General features: G+C 54.9%; 2 protein-coding genes across 2 annotated transcripts in view; both read right to left on the bottom strand.

The window, feature by feature from the left end:
- Window positions 1–21,759, bottom strand: part of LOC139006534 (DNA dC->dU-editing enzyme APOBEC-3G-like) — a 79,785-nt gene that overhangs the window by 42,448 nt on the left and 15,578 nt on the right. The gene's annotated exons all lie outside the window — the stretch shown is intronic.
- LOC139005478 (DNA dC->dU-editing enzyme APOBEC-3G-like) lies at window positions 4,866–8,117 on the bottom strand. The gene is made up of 4 exons (XM_070407708.1): window positions 7,965–8,117; window positions 5,653–5,917; window positions 5,123–5,238; window positions 4,866–4,880 (listed from the first exon to the last, which is right to left on the bottom strand). The coding sequence occupies exons 1-4, from the start codon at window positions 8,097–8,099 to the stop codon at window positions 4,866–4,868; spliced, it is 531 nt and encodes a 176-aa protein (XP_070263809.1). The 5' UTR covers window positions 8,100–8,117.

Here is a 21,759-nt window from a genome sequence, read left to right as displayed (position 1 = left end):
GGCAGGGGCTACTGTGCCTTTGAGCAGCCAACCCTGCACATGGTGAGGCACACGGCGAGCCCTCGGCACAGTGGGTGCGAACACGAAGGGAAATGCCCGGCTTGCCATTAGGCTGGTCATTCCAAAGCCTGGTACGAGGCTTTTACTTACAGATCATGGTCCCTGTGAGTCCTGGGCTAGGAATGGGCCTGTGGGTCGGTGCCAGAGTTGACGTAGCCGTGACTGGCAGGAGGAAGGGCTCTGTGAACCAAAGGTGGCTCCACACGCTGCTCTATTCACAGAAAGGAGTTAACGGTCAACAAAATGCACGTAGGCCTCGGTTGGGGGTAAAGGAAGCCATAAAATAGATGCAAACAGCATCTCGCCCTGCCAGTCAGATGCACACCTTCTCAGCTTGCTGTGAGAAAAACCAGATAGGATACAGCTCAGGATGCGTGCAGTCGGGACAGACACCCACTCCAGGTGGACTTACCAACGACTGGGAATAATGAGGTCATTGTTACGTCAGGGCTCGGGCTCCTCCCGCTGCAGGTGCCCTTGTGTTGGCTTCTTTTCAGACCAGCTCCCTGAGGTAGAAAAATGGCCTGGCTGCGGGGCTCAGCAAGTTGGAGCGTCCTCCCCTACCCCAAAAGGCTGTGGGTCCAACTCCCATCGGGGCACATACCTAGGTTAATGTTCCATCCCTGGTTGGGCACCTATGAGAGGCAACCCATCCATGTTTCTCTCTCTGAAATCAATTTTTATAAACCATTTAAAAAAAAATTGGTTACAGCAGCACCAAGCCCCACATGTTCACCACACACCATCCAAACCAATGGTGTGTCCCAGAATTCCCAGGAAAAAGTCCTGAGGTTCACACTGATTGGACGGATTTAGGTCACATGTGCACTTCCGACCCAATCATGGTGTGGCTGAGGGTGGAACTCACTGATAGCCCCGCCCCTGCCATAATGGCCCAAACCTGCAAAACAGGCAAGGAAGGCAGGTGGCAGGGACATCTCACTGATATGAAACTATTCTTAGCATTTAAACATGGGAAATACTATCTTGCAATTTAACATCATTGCAGAAACTCTGCCTGTTCTTTTTTCTTTTTCTTACAAATTGATGATCTGAGAAAACGTTGAGGAATTGTGTCAAGGAGCCCAGGTCCAATACCCCAAAGGGCTGCCGCCGCAAACTCAGTCGACCTGCCGAAATTGCTCACCCCAAGCCTGGGAAACATGCTCATGCCTACATTGGGAAGAGGACCAGGCTCTGCCGGCCAAAGGCCAAGGCCAAGGCGGAAACCAAGACCCAGGCTGTGCGTCAGGTTGAAGTTCAGGTTCCTAAAAGGTAACCAGGCTCCTGCTCCCAAAGTAGCCCAGGCCCCACGAAGGCTCCACAGTAGAGGCCTCTGTCTGCGGACGTGAGGACGGAAGGACTGGGGGGCCCCTGGGCTGCTGTCTGCGTGGCCCTGGTGCCCTCCTCTGCTGTTTGTACAAATAAACCTGCGGCAGGATCTGTCTGTCAACAAACAAACAAAAAACTCTTCTTCATCCTCTTCCATCCTGAGGGAATGGGGTCAGTAAATGGCAGAGAGAGAGCTGGAAGCATCAGGCCCGACTTTCAGATGTGGAGGTGGCCCCCATTGAGGCTTGGAGGAGACCAGCAGGAGGAGACACCCCCCCAGAGCTGAGTTGGGGCTCAGGGCTGGGGGAGAGATTCCAATAGCATCACTGAGCGGCTGACCAGGCCCACACTGTCCTCCTCCTCCCACAGGTCTTGTCCTGGGAAACAAGCTGACTTTCAGCCCCTCCATGGCGGCCACAGCCCCCTGACAACCCAGCCTTCTGTCCTGGATCTCATTCCTGCCCCTTGTCTCCCACCATTGGCCCCCAGCCCTGCTTTGCCCCACCCCACCCCATCCCTCCCCATCGCACCCCACCCCACCCCACCACCCCTCTCCTGTCATTTTCTTCCATCTCTTCAGGTCACTTTGTCTATCAGGTCTTCCCTCTGGCTCTGTGTCCTCCTGACTCAGTCCCCTCCTACTGCTTTGGCCACAAGCATATGACTGTCCTTATTCTCTATCCCTCCAATGTCTCTAAACTAAAGGATTCAGTCCCAGTCCCTCACAGTCCTGTGTGAGGTTGTGCCGGGGGCGGGGGCGGGGGGTCCGGACATGTGAGCAGAAGCCTGTGGAGCCTTCGTTGCCTGTAAGGCCGTGTGCAGGATGCCTGCTGCCAGGGGCTCGCTCAGCATGACTCAGGCTCCACAGAGACACGGCAGGACAGACAGCCGCTGCCTGCACTGCATCCTGCGTGGGCCAGGTCCTGGGAAGGGCAGAGGGATCCTGTCTGCAGGGAAGCCCCTCCCTCCAGCGTCCTCTCCAGGGAGTGGAATAGGAAAGGCCTGAGGACTCAGTAATCCCCAGCCCTCCCCTCAGCCAATGTCAACTTCAATTGCTCTTCCCAATAGTGCCCCTGAGCCTTTCTCTTCTCCTATTGCATGGGCTGTCATTTCAACACAGCACTACTCTCAGCACATCCTTGGTCGATGGGTTTAGGCTTTCGGATTTGAGCTTCCGCTCCTATAAATATTGCTGACTTTACGTGTGACCACTGCCCTCCCATGAGGTGCCTAAAGAAGTGTTTATTGAACTATTTGGACTTCATGAATCACTTACAGAGGAAAACACATTTTGTGGAAGATTCTTAATCTTTCATATTATTGCTTTGGACTTAAAATCAATGTAAATAATTAATTTTCTAAATATAAAAATGATTCTGTTAGTAATGAATACAATATTACTGATGTGTATTTAGAACATATCATAGATTTTTTTTATTAAATCTTTATTGTTCAGATTATTACATTTGTTCCTCTTTTTTTCCCCCCATAACTCCCCTCCTTCCAGCTCCCACCCCACCCTCCACCCTCACTCCCCACCCACTCTGTTCATCCATAGGTGCATGATTTTTGTCCAGTCACTTCCCGCATCTCCCACACCCCTTTTCCCCCCAAGAATAGTCAGTCTATTCCCTTTCTATGTCCCTGATTCTATTATAATCACCAGTTCATTCTGTACATCAGGTTATTTATTCACTTGATTCTTAGATTCATTTGTTGATAGATGCATGTTTGTTGTTCATAATTTGTATCTTTACCTTTTTCTTCTTCTTCCTCTTCTTAAAGGATACCTTTCAGCATTTCATATAATACTGGTTTGGCGGTGATGAACTCCTTTAGCTTTTCCTTATCTGTGAAGCTCTTTATCTGACCTTCAATTCTGAATGATAGCTTTGCTGGATAAAGTAATCTTGGTTGTAGGTTCTTGGTATTCAGCACTTTGAATATTTCTTGCCATTCCCTTCTGGCCTGCAAAGTTTCTGTTGAGAAATCAGCTGACAGTCGTATGGGTATTCCCTTGTAGGTAATTGAGCCTCTTTCTCTTGCTGCTTTTAAGATTTTCTCTTTGTCTTTTGCTCTTGGCATTTTAATGATGATGTGTCTTGGTGTGGTCCTCTTTGGATTCCTTTTGTTTGGGGTTCTCTGCGCTTCTTGGACCTGTAAGTCCATTTCTTTCACCAGGTGGGGGAAGTTTTCTGCCATTATTTCTTGAAATAGGTTTTCAATATCTTGCTGTCTCTCATCTTCTGGCACTCCAATAATTCTGATATTAGACTGCTTAAAGCTGTCCCAGAGGCTCCTTACACTATCTTCACACTTTCGGATTCTTTTTTCATTTTGCTTTTCCAATTTGGTGTTTTTTGTCGAATCTTTGGTTTGATTCTTGAGCTCCTCTGGTCTGCTATTGGGTATAATATTCTTTATTTCAGTCCGTGTATGCTTACTTTCTAATTTCTTTATCGTAGCATCGAGGGTCTCATTAGTTTTCGTGAGGCTCTGCACAAATTTATGGCAAGCCCTCAAAATTGCGATTCTTAGCTCCATATCCTCCATTTCTGTCATGTTTTTTTGTCTCCGCATCTTTTATGCTTTCTTGGTGCACCCCCTTGTGGTCTCTGTGGGCAGTCTTGTTCTAGCCAAGCCTTAATTGTTGTAGTTAACACTAGAGGGATTTGACCTCCAGGCCGACTGGCTATAGGAATCAGCTGTATGGAAAACGTCTGCCTTCTGGGGAGGAGCTAATCCAGCCTTTGCCTGAGGCGATCGGCAAATGGCTGTGCGCAGGGTTTGGGCGGGGCGGGATCAACAGGGCGGGCCGAGGGAGCAGTTATGGCCACGCTCAGTCCCGTTCCCAGAGGCTCTGCTTCTCAGAACCCCGGCAGCCGCTGCAAACCTCGGAGAGAAAGCTGCCCTCAGGTTCCAACTGATGCCGGATAATCCCGCTTCTCCCGTTTGAGTCTGGGTCCCTAGAGACTCGCCCGGATCTGGAGCCCAGAGTCTGAGACTCACTCCCGACAGAAAACGACAACCGCGCCCTCAGCCACCAGCCCGCTTTGCTCGCGCACCTCGGTACCTTTGTATTTTCCACACTGCGCCGCCTCTGAGCCTCGATTTGCTGTTCTCTTTCCTTCTAGTTGTAGAGTCTCTCTTCAGCCAGCCTTCCTGTGGTTCTGGGTGATGTCCGTTCAGTCTTTTAGTTGTATTTTTGAAATGGTTGTTTGCGGCAGCGGTCTCCAGTGTTTACCTACGCCGCCATCTTGGTCTCCCAAGCCATATCATAGATTTTAATTGAAAAGTAAATCAGTCAGATTTAAAAAAAAAAAATTCTTATTAGCTCATTCATTGCCTTTTGCTGGTTTCTGTGGATCACGTTGGAGATCCGGGACCTGATGCGTTTTCATTTCTTGAAGAAAGTGTTTGATGCCTCGTTCACCAGAAGACCCCCGACTGTTTAGAGAGATTGAGTCCGTCCTTCAGTTTCCCTGATTCTGGATGGAGAAGGAGGAGGTGGAGGAAGCAGGGAGTGAGGCAGGTGGGAAGGTGAACAGAGCAGAATCTGGGGCAGTCACAGGAGGGGAAGGAAAAGGGGCGCAGGAGGGGAGAAAGCAGAGGGACTCCTGAGACCTGAGGGGAGGGATGGAGCTGGGGCCCTGGGGGAAGCAAGTGGCCCAGAGGCGGAGACAGGCCCAGGAAGAGAAGAGGAGGGGGGAGCAGGAGGGAGGAACCTCACCCTGAGAATGTTCTTCAGCTCCTGAGATGCAGTTCCTATGTGTTCTACCTGGATAGGACAGGGCTCGAATGGCTCGCCCTGGTTGTCCACGAAGGTGTCCCAGCAGTGCTGGAGCTCTATGGGAACAGGGAGGGAAAGGTGAGCTCCTTCTAGAGCGGGGAGGGCCCAGGTCTCTGACTCTAGGGACACACCCTCCCCATCAGGATCTCCCTGCCCCCTTTCTCCCTCCTCCCAAGGCACTGAGCTCATCCCTCAAATTCTTTCTTCCACTGGAATCTGAGGCAGCCCCTCCCCTTCTACCAGGAAGACCTGGGTCCTGATAACACAGGGACCCACCTCCCCCCTTCCCAGGACCCCCTCTCTCCCCTGAACTCTCTCCTCCAGGGGACTCCATCCTCTCCAGACCCAGCAGCCCCCCTGCAGGCAGCTGACAGGCGTCCCCACCTGGATTCTCCTCCTGCCCCCTCTGTGTAGCCATTTCCCAGCCTCTCTGCCCGCCCACCTCCCACCCTCAGGAGTCTCATGCTGACCTTGGAGGGTCATGATGGCGAGTTGGGCCCCAGCGTCCCGCAGCTGGCGCAGCCCATCCTCATATCCACCGACAATGGTGTAGATGCGAGCAGCGAAGATGCGCAGCCTCATGTGGTTGTTGTTGCCCAGGAATTCCACCAGTTCCTGGGCACAGTCAGGGCAGGGGCTCCAGGAGATGTAGCAGGTGAGTCTGTACTGCCTCCCCTCTTCCAGGTTCCAAAAACGGACCCGATCCAGGAAGCACAACTCTGCATGACGGTATACCTGAGCACAGATGGGGAAGAAGAGGGACCTGTCACTTGCTGTGAACAGGGGAGGGTGGCACCAGCCAGAGGCAGGTGAGGCCTGGCCTCCAGCACAGAATTGAAGGGGCACAGCTCAGCATCAGGATGAACGCTATCTCAATGCAGGATCTACACCAGTGATGGTGAACTTATAACACGCATGTCAGAGGTGACACGCCAACTCATTTCTTGGTTGATTTTTCTTTGTTAAATGGCATTTAAATGTATAACATAATTATCGAAAATATAAATCTTTGTTTTACTATGGTTGCAAATGTCAAAAAATTTCTATATGTGACACGGCACCAGAGTTAAGTTAGGGTTTTTCAAAATGCTAAAATGTTCAGCTCAAATGGTACGCCATCACTCATCTACAGGGTCAAAGGTCAGGCGACACAAATCACATAATATCAGCATCTACAAAGGGCACATCAGCAGTGAGGACTTTCCTACATCAGCAAACCATGGCTACCATGGCTCTGTAACTGATCAGTCTTCACTTAGCCTGTCGATATTCCATTCACCATGGAATTTGCATTAGTTTTGATTTTTTAAAGTTTTGCATTAAATATGGTTCTTTTTTCAAATCCTCACCTGGGGAGATTTTTTCCATTGATCTTAAGAGAAAGGGTGGAGGGATGGAGGAGGGGGCAGAGAGAGAGAAACATCAATGTGGGAGGACACATCCACTGGTTGCCTACCCCACGCTCCACGACCCAGGGCCAGGGATCAAAGTTGGAACTGAGATAAGTGCCCTTGACCTGGAATCCGACCCCTGGCCCCTGGCTGTGCAGGCTGACACTCTAACCACTGAGAAAACAGATCTGGGCTCCATGTGATATATCTTGATACAGACTTGCCAGAGAGACTCTATTTTGTGCCCAAAGCCTATACTTTCAGGAGCTGCACCTAGTCAGGCCCTGCTGGGGGACAACGAGCTGAGGGCAGCAAGCCGGTGTGGCTCAGTGGGTTGAGCAGGGACCCATCCAAAACAAAGTCACCAGTTCCATTCCTGGTCAGGGCCCAGGCTCAGGTTGCAGGCTTGATTCTCAGCAGGGGGCGAGGCTTGCAGGAGGCAGCAGCCAACCAATGGTTCTCTCTCCTCACTGATATTTCTATCTCTCTCTCCCTTCCTCTCTGGAATCAATAAAAGTCTTTTAAATAAATAAATAAATAAACAACCAAACAAATAAATAAATAAATAGCTGAGGACAGAGGGAGGAGGCAGCTGAGCCCCAAGGTCCTGGGCCTGATGCCACAGGGGTGGGTGCTCCCTCCAGGCACGGGCGCTCTCCCTCTACTCCCCTACCTCGAGCTCCGCCTGTGCACCAGCACCTCCACACGCTTCTACTCTGGGCTTCCCCCTGTGCTGAGCCCAAGGGAGACACGGGAAGAAGGGGTGAGGGCACCGAGGCAGAGGTGTGGGAGACACGGGATGAACATCGCTGCTGGGCTCACAGCGTTATGGAGATTAGCCCTCCTGCCCAGGGAAGGATTTTCAACCTGGGGCTCAGGGAGAAGGAAGAAGTCAGGCCCACGGTGCTAGCGCAGAGCCCTGGTGGCAGAGGATGGTACCTGGGGACCCAGGAGGCGTCCTGGGCTACGTGCAGCTGGCAATGCACTTGTGGGGACAGCACCTCCAGGCTCTCCCAGGAGTGACTGGAGGGAGCACCAAGGGGGAGCTCTGGCTCTCTGGCCAGAGACGGCCCTGGCGGGTTCAGGGGAGAACAGTACCTTTGTCCAGGTGCCTTTCCCTCTGGCCTGACCCCTTCTCAGAGGCACAGCAGGAGGGACAGGCTGACCCTGGAGGCTGGGCTGACACTGGGCTGGTGGGCCCAGGCCCTGGGACACTGTGACTGCTTTCTGATGTGGGGCTCCAAGCTGCCAATCACAGCAGAGTCCGTCCTCCCTGCCTCTGGGCAACGCCACAGCAGCTGGGGACCCAGGGACATTGCTCAGAGGACACCCCGTGGGCATGGAACCTTCTCCCTGGGTGTCCCGGGACCCTGCCTGCTGTGCTCGCTCACCTTGTTGCACAGGACGTCCTGGAGGTTCTGCACTGGGACCCAGGTGTCGTCCTTCCAGACCTCCACCTGGTAGCACAGGTGTGTTCTTCTCGCCCGTCTGTGACTGAAGTTGTCCTTGAAAGTGGTTGCATCCATCAGGGTTCTGTGGGCACAGGCAGGAGGAAGCAAGGCATGGGGCTCCTCTGGGGATCACCCCGTTCTCCTCCTCTCTGCACCCACTTCCCAGGTAGACCCACAGAGAATAGGCGTCCACTCACTTAGCTGGAGCCACCTAACCTCCCTCACTGACCTTTTCGGGGGTTCTTGGGGGAGTCAGCCCAGTCATTTTGTCAGGGTGCCCCCGGGAGCAGTGCAGGGGCTCACTGCTCTGACAAGGCCTCTACTGGCATCACCGTCCTGCCCTCGTCCCGCTGACCCAGCCCTGCCAGGTGCAGGCCCAGTGGCGCTGTTTCCTCTGCTCTTCTGGGTTAACCTGAGCCACATGGTACATCGGGGAAAGGGAGGCCCCATCGGGGAAAAGAGATGCCAAACTAGTCTTCTCAAATAACTCATCACATTTCCTTTCTCATCATAAAAACAATGTGTCCTTTACAAAAACATAAAGATAAATCTGAACGTGACTTCCTAGGGTCTCAATTCAGAGCAGAAAAAATAGATTTCATGGGAGATGGAGGGAGAGGAGAAACAGGGACCCTCAATGGTAACCCCCAGTTTTTAGCCTGGGGACATGGGAGGCAGTTAGGACAGGTCAACATGGTATCAGCTTAGGGGTCCTGGACATAGAAGGGCCATCAGGAGAGACAGGAGAAGCAGGGGTCCCCTAGGGAGAAGGCACATCCCTTTAGGGAGCCAGGAGGAGGGGCTCAGAAGCAGGGCTCCTCCAGGGGCGAGTGGTACCTGCCAGTTGGTGCTGGGTTGTCCTCCATGTCTCAGCTCCTTCACCTTCTCTGCTGGTCACGGCCCGTCCTCCTCTTGTGATGCTTTCAAGGACCGAGGTGCCTTATATGCCACTGAGGCACCTGGAAACTGCTGAGCTGGCCCTGCTTCACCCCAACCCTTCCCTAAACTCAGGCCACTCATGCCACCCACATGGAGTCATAGGAGAGGGAACTTTTCTGCACAAATGCCTCATCCTGTGCCCTCAGGGGCAAGTTAGGTGTTGATTTCTCTGTTCTGTCAAAGGCCCTCCCTGGACTGACCTTGGGACAGTGATGTCCCAGGAGATGGGGTCACTCCGGGCAGCACGGCACAGCCAGGCAGGAGGTGAGAGCACAGGTGAGAGGACAGGTGCTCCTACCTGAGGAGGGTCCGGGCACAGGACACGGAGCCCCCACAGGACAGGCCCCGGGTGCCCATCCCTGACTCTCCCGCGGCCGCCACTGCAGGGCATGGCCGGGGACAGTGCAGGGCCCTGCGGGGCTGAGCCAGGAGGGAGACTCTGCCCTGACAGGAAGGGCAGGGCGGGACCAACGTGAGCTGAGCTCCCCTTAGGAGCCACCCTGAATGGAAGGAACTGGACTCGGAGCCTTTGTCCACCCATCACACAGAGGAGAACAGAGAGGCTCCCAGCAGGGCAGCCAGGATGGCCTGGGAGCAGAGGATGCAGGGAGTGCCCTCCTCAGGAAGGGGCTCTGCTCGTCCTCTTTACCCCCACCTGCGAGGAAAGGGGGGACTTTGTGTTCCAGGCTCAAGTGTGACCGGTGCCCCAGCCTGTAGAGTTTGTCCCCGAGGGGATGCCCCTCTGTCCCACTGACTGTCCACCCAGCTCCTCTCAGACCACCCTGTGCCGGCCCCACTTTCCCTCCAGGGGACGTGGCCAGTGCAGCCCCGGGTCTGTTCCCAGCGCACTCTGCACTCCATGCTGGCTCCGTGGCTGTGGCTGATTCCCTTGTTTCCAGCTGGTGGTCCCACCGCAGGTGCCAAAGATACGACAAAGATCGGGCTTGGCACACAGCTGTGTCTGGGCAACGGGCCCGAAAGCTGCCCTGACTCACCAAACACAGACACACACACACACATACGCAAGCAGATGACACGCAGGAATCTCCTAGTTTCTGCAGACACACCCACAGGCCTCAGTCTGAGTGGCAGGAAGCAGAGGACGTCCCCACTCCCAGGCTGGTTTGCAAGAACCTCATCATCAAATCAGCTCCTCATCATCAAATCAGAAGACACGTTGTTGTATGTTTCATTGTAATATTTTTTCTTATTGATTTCAGGGAAGAAGGGAGAGGGAGAAAACCTTAGAAACATCAAGAATGAGAGAGAATCATTGATCAGCTGACTCCTGCACTCCTCTCGTTGGGGATCAAGCCCACAACCCGGTCATGTGCCTTGACAGGGAATTGAACCGAGGACTTGTGCCTCATAAGTCAATGCTCAACCACTGAGCCACACTGGCCTGGCAAGAGGCTGCTCTGTATGCGGCACAGGTCTGCCCTCCCGCGGTGCCTTCCGGCAAGAGGACAGGCTGAGGTGGGGAGCCCAGGGCTCAGCCGTGTTCTCAGCTGTGAGCTACCCTCTCCGAAGTCTCAGGTCCCGGTGTCAGCGGCAAAGCCATGAAACCGGGGGTCCGGGTCGACAGGGCCCTGGGAGCTGGGGGTCAGGTCTGCCTGGACCTGCATGTGACAGCGCAGAGAGCGGGGACCCCTCTTGTCATGTAAGACCACGTGTCTTCTACCCGCTCGTCTGCTTTCCCAAAGTGACTGCATCTTGGTCATTTGCTTCCAGGAACAGAAATGGGGGCTCTTGCCAGAGTCCAGGTATCCAAACCAGACGAGCTGATTGGATGATAAGGTTCTACAAATCCACCTGGGAGTGGTGACGTCCTCTGCTTCCTGCCACTAAGACTGAGGCTTGTGGGTGGATCTGGAGAAACTAGGAGATTCCTGCTTATCATCAGCTGCGTGTGTGTGTGTGTGTGTGTGTGTGTGTGTGTCTGTGTTTCGTCCCGCCCCCTCTCCTTTTGCCGCTCACCTCAGTGTCCTGAGCAGGTCCTCTTTCCCAAGCCCCTCAGAGGGGACGGGGGTGGCCAGGGATGCGGATGACCAGACAGAGGGGCAGGGAGGACCAATGGGGTCTCTCGCCCCAGCTGAATCTGTGAACTCGTGGGGACCTCCTCTGTCACCCACATGGTGGACAGCGACACCTATCACCAACAGGACGTGCGGGCTCCCAGGCCTGGGGTGGGTCCTATGTGCTTCCCTTTGCCTGGGATGAGGGCCGATGCCTGAAGGTGGGCAGCCACTGGGAGTCCGAGGACACCAGTGGGAGAAGACAGGCACTGAGTCCCCAAGCATCTCAGACTTTATAGAATGGAATGTGCTGCCCTGTCTGGTTTGGCCCAGTGGACAGAGTGTCAGCCTGCAGACCAAAGGGTCCCGGGTTCAGTTCTGGTGAAGGGCATGTACCTTGATTGCAGGATCCTCCCCAGCCAGGGCCCTAGTCAGGGCTCATGCAGGAGGCGCCCAATCGATATGTTTCTCTCACATCAATGTTTCTCTCTGTCTTTCCCTTTGTCTTCCACTCTCTCTAAAAATCAATGGAAAAATATCCTCGGGTGAGGATAAAAAAAATAAAAGGAATCCTATATAATAAAAGAGAAACATGTAAATTGACCATCCCTCGACAATGCTCACCAGCCTATCAGGAGTGCATACGCAAATCAACCCTACAAAGATGGTGGACTGATTTGGGTGGGCAGGCACCAGGTGGAGAGCAGAACAGGAGAGGCAGCAGCTTGGGGGGATGTGGCTCCCTTGGTCACTCCCCAAAGCTGCCGCGTGGAGAACAGAGCAGGATAGCCAGCAGAGAGCGGAATGGCTTGGGAAACTTGGCTCTCCAAGCCACCAGACAGAGAGCAGAGAGGGAGAGCTGGTGCCTTGGAGGACTTGGTAGAGTGGGACGTCATGGGACAAAAACAGAGCAGGAAGGGAAAACCAAGAGCGCGGGGAGCACCATGAATTCTGGGAATAGTAGCTCTGGTGGCAGCCCCAGGACCGGAAGCTGAAGCCCAGAGTGTGGGGAGCACCAGGAATGCTGGGAATCATAGTTCTTGTGGCAGACGGATCTCCTAGACACTAGAGCAAAGTCAGCCTGGAGCAAGTTACTGTTGCGGTGGGGGATGGAGAGAAAGCAAAGGTGAGAGACATAAGTAAAATCAGAGTGTCTAGGAAAAATTAAAGGGAACATATCGTAAAACTTACAGGAAATCTCCACAAATGAAGCAAAGAAAAAAAGGCCTCTATTATTCTGTGAGCAACAAACCAAACTGGGTTGGGGGTCTCAGACAATTCGCTCATATGATTGCAAAGACAGACAGAAACTCCCGGATTGGAGAGGGCACCCTGAGGGCTCCCAGATTGGAGAGGGTATAGGTCAGGCTGACGGACCCATCCCCCCTGCATGAATCTTTGTGCACCAGGCCCCTAGTTGTCGATAAAAGGAAAACAGGCGTGTGTGCGGACTGGGCATGGTGAACGCCCAGGTCGCTGAGGCTGCTGCGACGAGGGGAAATCCTCGCCTGAGAGCTGGATGGAAGCCGGGCTCCTGCTTCCCCAAAGCCCTTCCATCTCCCCAAAGTCTTTGCAAGTCACTGAGTGTGCACACACCCTGAGCACCAGCTGTATACACGGCAGAGGGAGCTGAGAGGGACAGAAAAGGATCTGGGGGCTCACACCCCTCAGGCCTGTCTCACCCCCAGGAGGAGGCGCCCTTGGAGAACAGAGCCACACCCTCCCTGGCCAGAGCCAATGAGAGGGGACAGGGGACAGCCACAGCTCTCCAGGTTGTCAGACCTCAGGACCAGGGACAGGGGACAAGGGACAGCCACAGCTCACAGGGTTGTCAGACCTCAGGACCAGGGACAGGGGACAGGGGACAGGGACAGGGACAGCGGACAGCCACAGCTCTCCAGGTCATTAAACCTGAGGACAAGGGACAGGGACAGGAGACAGGGGATAACCACAGCTCTCCAGGCCGTCAGACCTGAGGAACAGAGCCAGCCTCCAGCCACTGTCCTCACGGGACTCAGGGGAGACCGGGTCGAGGGATTCTTGGAAGCAGAAAACAACACGCAAAACCCGGGATCTGCGGACGAATCTAAGGGTCCCCTCCTCCTGCCTGAGGCTCTGGAGCAGGTGGACGCTGGTAAGTGGAGAGTAGCAATAACAGACTCAATTGTCGAGGGTTGATTCTGTGCGGAGGGTCCCCTCCCCACTGGCCGGCTCCTGGCAGTCAAGATGCAAACCCAACAGAGGAGGAGCCCTGGGCCCCGCTGGCAGCCAGGGGCTGAGGCCGAGGACTCCCAGGGAGAAGGGCCCCACGCCCTTTCCTTGGGGCTGGGAGGAGGCCGCACACCTTGCCCCGTCTGCAGGCTGTGACTCTGGGGAGGTGAGAAAAGCCAGCTCCCCCTCAATGTCGCCAGGACCTTAAAAGCCACAGATATGTCAAGAGCAGGCCTCACCCCCAACTGAGCCTGTTCCAACCAGCCCGGCCCATCCCCGGCCCAGACGCAAGGGGCACAGGCTCACTCGCTTGCACTTGACAAAAAGGAACCACGTCAGGATTCCCGGACACACCCGATGCCTCCCTCCTCTCTGACCAAAACAGGAGATGTCCACACTCCCCAAGTGGGTTTTACCGGAAGAACCTCAACCTCCCATCTGCTCCTTTACTTTCCATTTCTGGGCTCTGACAGAAGCCCCATCTCCATTTATATTTCTTGTTTTTTTTTAAATATATATATATTTATTGATTTCAGAGAGGAAGAGAGAGGGATAGATTAGAAACATCAATGATGAGAATCATTGATTGGCTGCCTCCTGCACGCCCCCTGCTGGGGACCTAGCCTGCAACCTGGGCGGGTGCCCTTGACCAGAATTGAACCCAGGACCCTTCAGTCCCAGGCCCAATGCTCTATCCACTGATCCAAACCAGCCAGGGCCCCATCTTCATTTCTGGGAACAAGGGACCAAAACATCCACAAGGTGCCGTGTCCGGGTGGAGGGGGCACCCCGAGCAGAGGACAGGTGGTCCTACTGTGCTCCTCCACCCCCATCTCCCAGGCCCCCATCTCAGAGTTTTGCCCACGGCCCAGGGCCTGAGACTGGAGAGGGGCCTGGACAGCCTGGGAACAGTGCTGAGGCCGGGGCTGGGCTGGGGCTCAGGACCTCAGACCTGACACCTGCTACAGAGCAGCCTGGCCCTGACTCCAGACACATCCAGATCATCCATCCCAGGCCCAAAGCGACGGGGCAGAGTGGGTCCGCCTGGCTCTCTGACCTCAGCCTGGGCTTCCCCGGGGCACCCGCCCTGTCCCCCGTTTCCCTGACAAGGGAACAGCACACATCCCAGCACGGCTTGCACCTTCCTCCTGTTCAAAAGTTTGCACATTTCGGTGGAAAACTCCAGAAGGATGTAGGAATTGCTTTACATTCTTCACTCAACCTTCCAGAGATGGACATGGGGAGGGACTGTCTTTCCCCAGAAAACACAGGGTTCCTTTCCTTCCTTCTTCTCACCGCACGGGCCCAGGGAGAGGCATGCTCCCCGCTCCCCACGTCGCTGTGGGCCAGGCCGCTTTAAACCAGTTCAACACGAGGCTCTACTGATGCCTTTACCACACCAGGTGCTGGCCTGGCTGAGGGAGACCGGGAGGAAGAGCAGGTGCCCCCGCCTCTCCTGCACCCAGGGGGCCAGGCTCCGGGGGACCCGGGGAGAGGATGCCTGGATGGGGACCCCACCGAGGGCAAGGAAACAAAGACAGAGGTGAGGGCTGCCCAGGCATCCTCTCCTCCTGCCCCTTGAAGACTTGACTCAGACAAACAACACAAGACATGAAACCTCTGGGAGGAGGTGCAAACCTCTTACTCATGGCGGCCACTGGTCTTCACAGGGCTCTCCTGGCCGCCTCTCTACTCGCCACTCACTGCAGAGTGGACTCCCGGGTGTGGAGACCAGCAGGTCCAGGTTGGTCTGCATAACAGAGGGCAGCCAGGCATCAGCAGAGAGCAGCTCAGGACACCTGGCTGGGGGGAGAGGGTGTGTGGAGGGAGGAGGTCCTGTGGAACATTCCAGAAGAAACCTCAGAGCTGCTGGCTGAGGAGCTAGCCTGGAGGTGAGACCTGTCTCAGGGATGGAAAGCACAGCGCTGTCCCTGCGATGATGGCCCCTCCTGGGTCCCATTGACGCCCCAGAAGAGCCTTATGCGCTCGGGCGGGCATGCGATGCAGCGCTGAGCCCAGGGTGCTGCCCTCCAGCTGCAGGGGCACCTGGGAGGGGTGGGGTTGGCCTGGTGGCCACCTTTCCAGTGTCCCCTGGGCACCCAGCCTTGTGCATTGGGACCTCACACTTGCAGCCCTGGCACTGGGTTTGTGCCAGGATACCGCCCTCTGGTGCTGGGCTGGGGTGGGGGCTCAGCAGAGCGTTGTGGGTTGCATGACAGGAGGAGACGCTGGGGTGCAGGAGGGGAGCTGGCCTGGATCTGAACACCACTCTCCCTCCCTGGGACGCAAGATCTGGGGGCAGCACTGGGGAGATTCTCAGGGACCTCAGGCCTGGTCTCTGGAAACGCCTCCCGGGGGTGGGGGGGGAAGGTGTGTTTGGGTGGAGATCGTGATCAATGAAATAGCAACACTAGCAGAACCCACAACACACCCGGATGTGCCTGTTTCACGCCTGCAAAGCCCTGAACCTGCAGCAGGACAGCATGGCTGCTCCCAGGGCAACCAAGTTCCAAGGACAGAGCAGGAGGGAGGGCTCGGTGCAGAGGACACCTGTTTGTGCATGTGGAGGGGCGCCCAGCCCAGAAAGAGGGGCACCCTGTATTACAGCTGCCAAGTGAAGGATGTGAGGAGCCGGCCTGAAAGAGCACAGCCTGGTTCTCAGTGGGGGCAGCCAGGGTCAGACTCCATGGGGCCGGCCCCGCCCTCCCTGAGCTGGGCACGTCCCCTGGGAGGGAGCGTGGGGTCCGCACAGGGTGGTCTGAGAGGTGCTGGATGGACAGTCAGTGGGACAGAGAGGCATCCCCTCGGGGACAAACTCTACCAGCTGGGGCTCAGGTCACACTTGAGCCTGGAACACAAAGTCCCCCGTTATTCGAGGCTGGGGGTGGAGAGGACAAGGGGTGCCCCTTCCTGAGGCGGGGCACACCCTGCATCCTCTGCTCCCAGGCCATCCTGGCCGCCCTGCTGGGAGCCTCTCTGTTCTCCTCTGTGTGATGGGCAGACAAAGGCTCCGAGTCCAGTTCCTTCCCCTACAGGGTGGCTCCTAAGGGGAGCTCAGCTCACGTTGGTCCCGCCCTGCCCTTCCTCTCAGGGCAGAGTCTCCCTCCTGGCTCAGCCCCGCAGGTCCCTGCACTGGGCCCGGCCATGCCCTGCAATGGCGGTGGCGGGAGAGTCAGGGATGGGCACCTGGGGCCTGTCCTGTGGGGGCTCCGTGTCATGTGCCCGGACTCTCCTCAAGTGGGAGCACCTGTCCTCTCACCTGTGCTCTCGCCTCCTGCCTGGCTGTGCCGTGCTGCCCAGAGTGACCCCACCTCCTGGGACCTCACTGGCCCAGGTCAGTCCAGGGAGGGCCTTTGTCAGAACAGAGAAATCAAAACACAACTTGCCCCTGAGGGCACAGGATGAGACATTTGGGCAGAAAAGTTCCCTCTCCTATGACGCCATGTGGGTGCCATGAGTGGCCTGAGTTAAGGGAAGGGGTGGGGTGAAGCAGAGCCAACTCAACATGTTCCAGGTGCCTCGATGGCATATAAGGCACCTCAGTCCTTGAAAACGTCCCAGACGGAGAACGGGCCATGACCAGCAGAGAAGGTGAAGGAGCTGAGACATGGAGGACAACCCAGCACCAACTGGCAGGTACCACCCGCCCCTGGAGCAGCTCTGCTTCTGAGCCCTTCCTCCTGGCTTTCTGAGGGGACTTCCCTTCTCTCCGGGGGACCCTGCTTCTCCTGTCCCTCCTGATGGCCCTTCTATGTCCAGGACCCCTCAGCTCATGCCCAGTTGGCCTGTCCTACCAGCCTCCTATGGCCCCTGGCTAGAATCTGGGGGTCACCCTTGAGGGTCCCTGTTTCTCCTCTCTGACTGTCCTCCATGAATTTATTATTTCTGCTCTGAACTGAGGCCCTAGGACAGTGATGGCGAACCTATGACATGCATGTCAACAGTGACACTCGAACTCATTTTTTTGGTTGATTTTTCTTTGTTAAATGGCATTTAATATATAAAATAAATATCAAAAATATAAATCTTTGTTTTACTATGGTTGAAAGGATCAAAAATTTTCTATATGTGATACGACACCGGGGTTAAGTTAGGGTTTTTCAAAATGCTGACACGCCGAGCTCAAAAGGTTCGCCATCAGTGCCCTAGGAGGTCACGCTCAGGTTTATGTTTTGGTTTTTGTAAAGGACACAATTGTTTTCATGATGAGAAGGGAAATGTCATGAGTTATTTGGGAAGACTAGTTTGGCAACTCTTTTCCCCGATGGGGCCACCCTTTCCCCTGATGCACCATGTGGCTCAGGTTAACCCAGAAGAGCAGAGGAAACAGCCCCACTGGGCTGCACCTGGCAGGGCTGGGTCAGCGGGATGATGGCAGGACGGTGAAGCCAGGAGAGGCTCCCAACGCAGCTCTGAGCCCCTGCACTGCTCCCGGGGAAACCCTGACAAAAGGACTGGACTGACTTCCCCAGGAGCCCCTGAAGGGGTCAGAGATGGAGGTTAGGTAGCCCCAGCTAAGTGAGTGGACCCCCATCCTCTGTGGGTCTAGCTGGGAGTGGGTGCTGAGGGGAGGAGAACGGGGTGATCCCCAGAGGAGCCCCATATCTTGCTTCCTCCTGCCTGTGCCCACAGAACCCTGAAGAATGCAACCACCTTCATGAACATCTTTGGTATCACATGGCCAAACGAAACATACCTGAGCTACAAGGTGGAGGTCCGGGAGGGGGACACCTGGGCCCCAATGGAGGAACTCCAGGGCTTCCTGCACAACCAGAAGAGCGAGCACAGCAGGCAGGGCCCCTGGGACACTCAGGGAAAAGGTTCCTTGCCTGTGGGGTGTCTTCTGAGCAATGTCCCTTGGTCCTGAGCTGCTGTGGCGTTGCCCAGAGGCAGGGAGGACAGACTCTGCTGTGATTGGCAGCTTGGAGCCCCACATCAGAAAGCAGTCACAGTGTCCCAGGGCCTGGGCCCACCAGCCCAGGGTCAGCCCAGCCTCCAGGGTCAGCCTGTCCCTCCTGCTGTGCCTCTGAGGAGGGGTCAGGCCAGAGGGAAAGGCACCTGGACAAAGGGGCCGTTCTCCCCTCGCCACAGCCCGGGCTGCCTCTGGCCTGAGAGCCAGAGCTCCCCCTTGGTGCTCCCTCCAGTCACTCCTGGGACAGCCTAGCAGGGTGCTGTCCCCACAAGTGCATTGCCAGCTGCACGTAGCCCAGGGCGCCTCCTGGGTCCCCAGGTACCATCCACTGCCACCAGGGCTCTGTGCTAGCACCGTGGGCCTGACTTCTTCCTCCTCCCTGAGCCCCTGGTTGAAAACCCTTCCCTGGGCGGGTGGGCTAATCTCCATAACCCTGTGAGCCCAGCAGCGACGCTCATCCCGTGTCTCCCGCACCTCTGCCTCGGTGCCCTCACCCCTTCTTCCCGCAGAGTTGTGTCGCCCTTGGGCGCAGCACAGAGGGAAGCCCAGAGTAGAAGCGTGTGGAGGTGTTGGAGCACAGGCGGGAGCTGGAGGTAGTGGAGCAGAGGGAGAGCTCCCCTGCCTGGAGGAAGCACCCACCCCTGTGGCATCAGGCCCAGGACCATGGGGCTCAGCTGCCTCCTCCCTCTGTCCTCAGCCATTTATTTATTTATATTTATTTACTTATTTAAATGACTTTTATTAATTCCAGAGAGGGAGTGAGAGAGATAGAAACATCAGTGATGAGAGAGAATCATTCGTTGACTGCTGCCTCCTGCACACCTCCTACTGGGAATCAAGCCTGCAGCCTGGGCCTGGGCCCTCACCAGGAACCTGTGACCTGTTTGTGGATGGGTCCCTGCTCAACCCACTGAGCAACACCGGCTGGCTGTCCTCAGCTCTTTGTCTCCCTGCAGGGTCTGAGTAGGTGCAGCTCCTGAAGGCAAAGGCTTTGGGCACAAAATAGAGGCTCTCTGGGAACTCTGTACCAAGGTGAATCACATGGAGCCCAGATCTGTGTTCTCAGTGGTTAGAGCATCAGCCTGCACAGCCAGGCACCAGGGGTAGGATTCCAGGTCAAGGGCATTTATCTCAGTTGCAGCTTTGATGTGTCTCTCCCACAATGATGTTTCTCTATCTCTGCTCCCTCCTCCATCCCTCCACCCTTTTTCTAAAGGCAAATGGAAAAAATCTCCCCAGGTGAGGATTTGAAAAAAGAACCATGTTTAATGCAATAGTTTAAAAAATCAAACCTAGCCCTAACCGGTTTGGCTCATTGCATAGAGCGTCGACCTGCGGGCTGGAGAGTACCAGGTTCGGTTCCAGTCAAGGGCATGTACCTTGGTTGCGGGCACCTCCCCAGTGGGGGATGTGAAGGATGCAGCTGATCAATGTTTCTCTTTCATCCATATTTCTAACTCTCTATTCCTCTCCTTTCCTTTCTAAATAAAATCAATAAAATACATTTTTAAAAAAACAAACCTAATGCAAAATCCATGATGAATGAAGTATCAACAGGCTAGGTGAAGAATGATCAGTTACAGAGCCATGGCAGCCATGGTTTGCTGATATAGAAAAGTCCTCACTGCTGATCTGCCCTTTGTAAATGCTGATATTATGTGATTCTTGAGTCGCCTTACCTTTGACCCTGTAGATCCTGCATTTAAATAGCGTTCATCCTGACGCTGAGCTGTACCCCTTCAATCCTGTGCTGGAGGCCAGAGCCTCACCTGCCTCTGGCTGGTCCCACCCTCCCCTGTTCACAGCAAGTGACAGATCCCTCTTCTCCCCGCATGTGCTCAGGTATTCTGTCATGCAGAGTTGTGCTTCCTGGATCGGGTCCGTTCTTGGCACCTAGATGAGGGGAAGCAGTACAGACTCACCTGCTACATCTCCTGGAGCCCCTGCCCTGACTGTGCCCAGAAGCTGGTGGAATTCATGGGCCAGAACAGCCACATGAGCCTGCGCATCTTCGCTGCTCGCATCTATAAAAAACGTGATAGATATAAGCATTGGCTGCGCAAGCTCTGGGACGCTGGGGCCCAACTCGCCATCATGACCTGCAATGGTCAGCAGGGACTCCTGAGGGTGGGAGGTGGGCGGGCAGAGAGGCTGGGAAATGTCCACACAGAGGGGGCAGGAGGAGAATCCAGGTGGAGATGCCTGTCAGCTGCCTGCAGGGGGGCTGCTGGGTCTGGAGAGGATGGAGTCCCCTGGAGGAGAGAGTTCAGGGGAGAGAGGGGGTCCTGGAAAGGGGGAAGAAGGGTCCCTGTGCCATCAGGACCCAGGTCCTTCCTGGTAGAAGGGGAGGGGCTGCCTCAGATTCCAGTGGAAGAAAGAATTTGAGGGATGAGCTCAGTGCCTGTGAGGAGAGAGAAAGGGGGCAGGGAGATCCTGATGGGGAGGGTGTGTCCCTAGAGTCAGAGACCTGGGCCCTCCCTGCTCTAGAAGGAGCTCACCTTTCCCTCCCTGTTCCCATAGAGCTCCAGCACTGCTGGGACACCTTCGTGGACAACCAGGGCCAGCCGCTCAGGGCCAGGGATGAACTGGTAGTACACATAGGAGCCCAGTGTCAGAGGCTGGAGAACATTCTCAGGGTGCAGTCCCTCCCTCCTGCTTCCCCCTCCTCTTCTCTCCCTGGGCCTGTCTCTGCCTCTGGGTCTCATGCTCCCCCCTGGGCCCCAGCTCCATCCCTCCCCTCAGGTCTCACAGTCTCTCTGCTTTCTCCCCTCCTGCGCCCCTTTTCCTTCCCCTCCTGTGACTGCCCCAGACTCTGCTCTGTTCACCTTCCCACCTGCCTCACTCCCTGCTTCCTGCACCTCCTCCTTCTCCATCCAGAATCAGGGAAACTGAAGGATGGACTCAATCTCTCTAAACAGTCGGGGGTCTTCTGGTGAACGACGCATCAAACACTTTCTTCAAGAAATGAAAACGCATCATGTGCCGCATCTCCAACTTGATTCTCAGAAACCAGCAAAAGGCAGAGAATGAGCTCAGAAGGAATTTTTTAAAAATCTGAGTGATTTACTTTTCTTTCTTTTATTTTGAATATATTTTACTGATATTTTACAGAGAGGAAGGGAGAGAGATAGAGAGTTAGAAACATCGATGAGAGAGAAACATTGATCAGCTGCCTTCTGCACACCCACTACTGGGAATGTGCCCGCAACCAAGTCATGCCCCAGACAGGAATCAAATCCGGGACCCTCCAGTTCGCAGGCCGATGCTCTATCCACTGAGACAAACCAGTTTCGGCTGATTTACTTTTCATTTTAAAATCAGTGATATGTTCTAAATACACACCAGTAACATTCTGTTCATTACCATCAGAATCATATTTTACTTTGAGGGAAATGATTATTTTTTATTGATTTTAAAACTAAAACAATGAAATGAAAGATTGAGAATCTCCATAAAATGTCTTCTCCTCTGTAAGTGTGTCATGAAGTGCAAATTGTTCAATAAACACCTGCAAAGTGCAAAGGGCTTTCTCTTCTGTGGGGACCTTCATGGGAGGGCCGTGGTCACACGAATTCCTGCAGGTCAACAAAAAGTCAATAATGTTTATAGGATGAGAGGAGCCGGCCTGAAAGGGAGCGGCCTGGTCCTCAGTGGGGCG

The sequence above is a fragment of the Myotis yumanensis genome, unplaced genomic scaffold, assembly GCF_028538775.1.
Source record: "Myotis yumanensis isolate MYYU_CA2020_CCGP unplaced genomic scaffold, mMyoYum1.0.hap1 SCAF_3, whole genome shotgun sequence".
NCBI classification, from domain to species: Eukaryota; Metazoa; Chordata; class Mammalia; order Chiroptera; family Vespertilionidae; genus Myotis; species Myotis yumanensis.
Note: the sequence above shows the minus strand (reverse complement) of the source record. Positions and strands in the feature narration are given on the sequence as shown.

Coding starts and splice junctions, on each gene's coding strand:
- LOC139005478 (XM_070407708.1), bottom strand. CDS start 8,099: ATGGATGCAACCACTTTCAAGGACAACTTCAGTCACAGACGGGCGAGA. Junction 5,918..7,964: donor AGGACGTCCTGTGCAACAAG/GTGAGCGAGCAC, acceptor ATCTGTGCTCAG/GTATACCGTCATGCAGAGTT. Junction 5,239..5,652: donor CGCCATCATGACCCTCCAAG/GTCAGCATGAGA, acceptor CTGTTCCCATAG/AGCTCCAGCACTGCTGGGAC.